A 1,027-nucleotide genomic window follows, 5' to 3' on the forward strand; every position below is an offset into this window, starting at 1 on the left:
CCGTCCCCGCCACTGGGAAAACGGGGATGAATTCGGGGGTCACCTTCTGCAGGATCCCCCCTCCGGCCGTGGCACTGCCACCCCATGATGGTGGTGGTGACGGTCCCGTTCCCCGCCCCCCAGCCCTGCCGGCCCCCCAGGGGGGTTTGGAGGCAAGAAAAATTCTGGCTGCATTGGCCGGGAATCGAACCCGGGCCTCCCGCGTGGCAGGCGAGAATTCTACCACTGAACCACCAATGCCAGATGTGGAACATCCCCCGGCACCGCCCCACGGCTCCGCACCCCCGGTGCCAACCTCTGCCCCCCAGCATCCTGCCCATGCCAGCCCTCCCACAAGACCCACATGCAGGGGGGGGCTGTGCACGCCCGTGCCGCGCCCCCCTGGGTGTTCACGCCCGCGGGTGCGTGTCCTCAAGGCACGTCTGTGCGCCGTGTGGGTGCGGGTACCGCTTGTGCACCCCTACATCTGCACGCGTGCCACGTGAGCACGCAACACGCGTGTCTGCGTGTGCAGGCACCGGCTGCTTGCACGCTGCGTGTGCACGCAGCACCCCTGCAAGGGGTGTGCAAGGCTGCGTGGGAGCGTGCGGCCGGGCTGGGGTGCCGGGGGGACCCCAGGGTCTCCCCACCTGCCGGTACTTGCTGTACTCCTTGCCCAGGGCATCGAAGAGCTGGCACAGCTCCTGGGTGTACTTCCAGGACGGGTGCTTCTCCGGCAGCACCTCACGGATCCGCAGCACCGCCTGGGAGCTGACATGGAACCAGAGGTACCGCAGCGCCGCCTCCGACACCGTCCCGTTGCGCTGCGGGCGAGAGGGTGCCCTGGGTGAGACCCTCAGAGCCTCCGCGGGTCCCCGGAGTGTCCCTGTCAGGGGGCCATCCCCTGCCACCGTCTTACCAGGCGGGTGATGTTGGACGGCCTCAGCACCTCTTCGTACTGGACCTGGACCGTGTAGTCGATAGGGAAGTAGTGTTTCTGGAAAGGTGGAGAAGAGCACAGGGGCTGGCAGCAAAGTGACGGGGACAT

The 1,027-nt window shown here is 67.6% G+C and overlaps 1 protein-coding gene and 1 non-coding gene across 2 annotated transcripts in view; both read right to left on the bottom strand.

Moving 5' to 3' along the window:
- The window catches only part of IL34 (interleukin 34), a 4,386-nt gene extending 3,359 nt beyond the window's left edge, over positions 1 to 1,027 (bottom strand). Inside the window, exons 1-2 of the mRNA XM_019474989.1 lie at positions 899 to 1,027; positions 630 to 803 (exon numbers count right to left, since the gene is read on the bottom strand). Of these exons, the coding sequence (XP_019330534.1) occupies positions 630 to 803; positions 899 to 1,027 (303 nt within the window). The remainder of the gene's footprint in view (positions 1 to 629; positions 804 to 898) is intronic.
- On the bottom strand, positions 170 to 240 carry TRNAG-GCC. The gene has a single exon. It is a non-coding gene; the product is annotated as a tRNA-Gly (tRNA).

Source organism: Aptenodytes forsteri, unplaced genomic scaffold, assembly GCF_000699145.1.
Source record: "Aptenodytes forsteri isolate BGI_AS27 unplaced genomic scaffold, ASM69914v1 Scaffold14, whole genome shotgun sequence".
NCBI lineage: Eukaryota > Metazoa > Chordata > Aves > Sphenisciformes > Spheniscidae > Aptenodytes > Aptenodytes forsteri.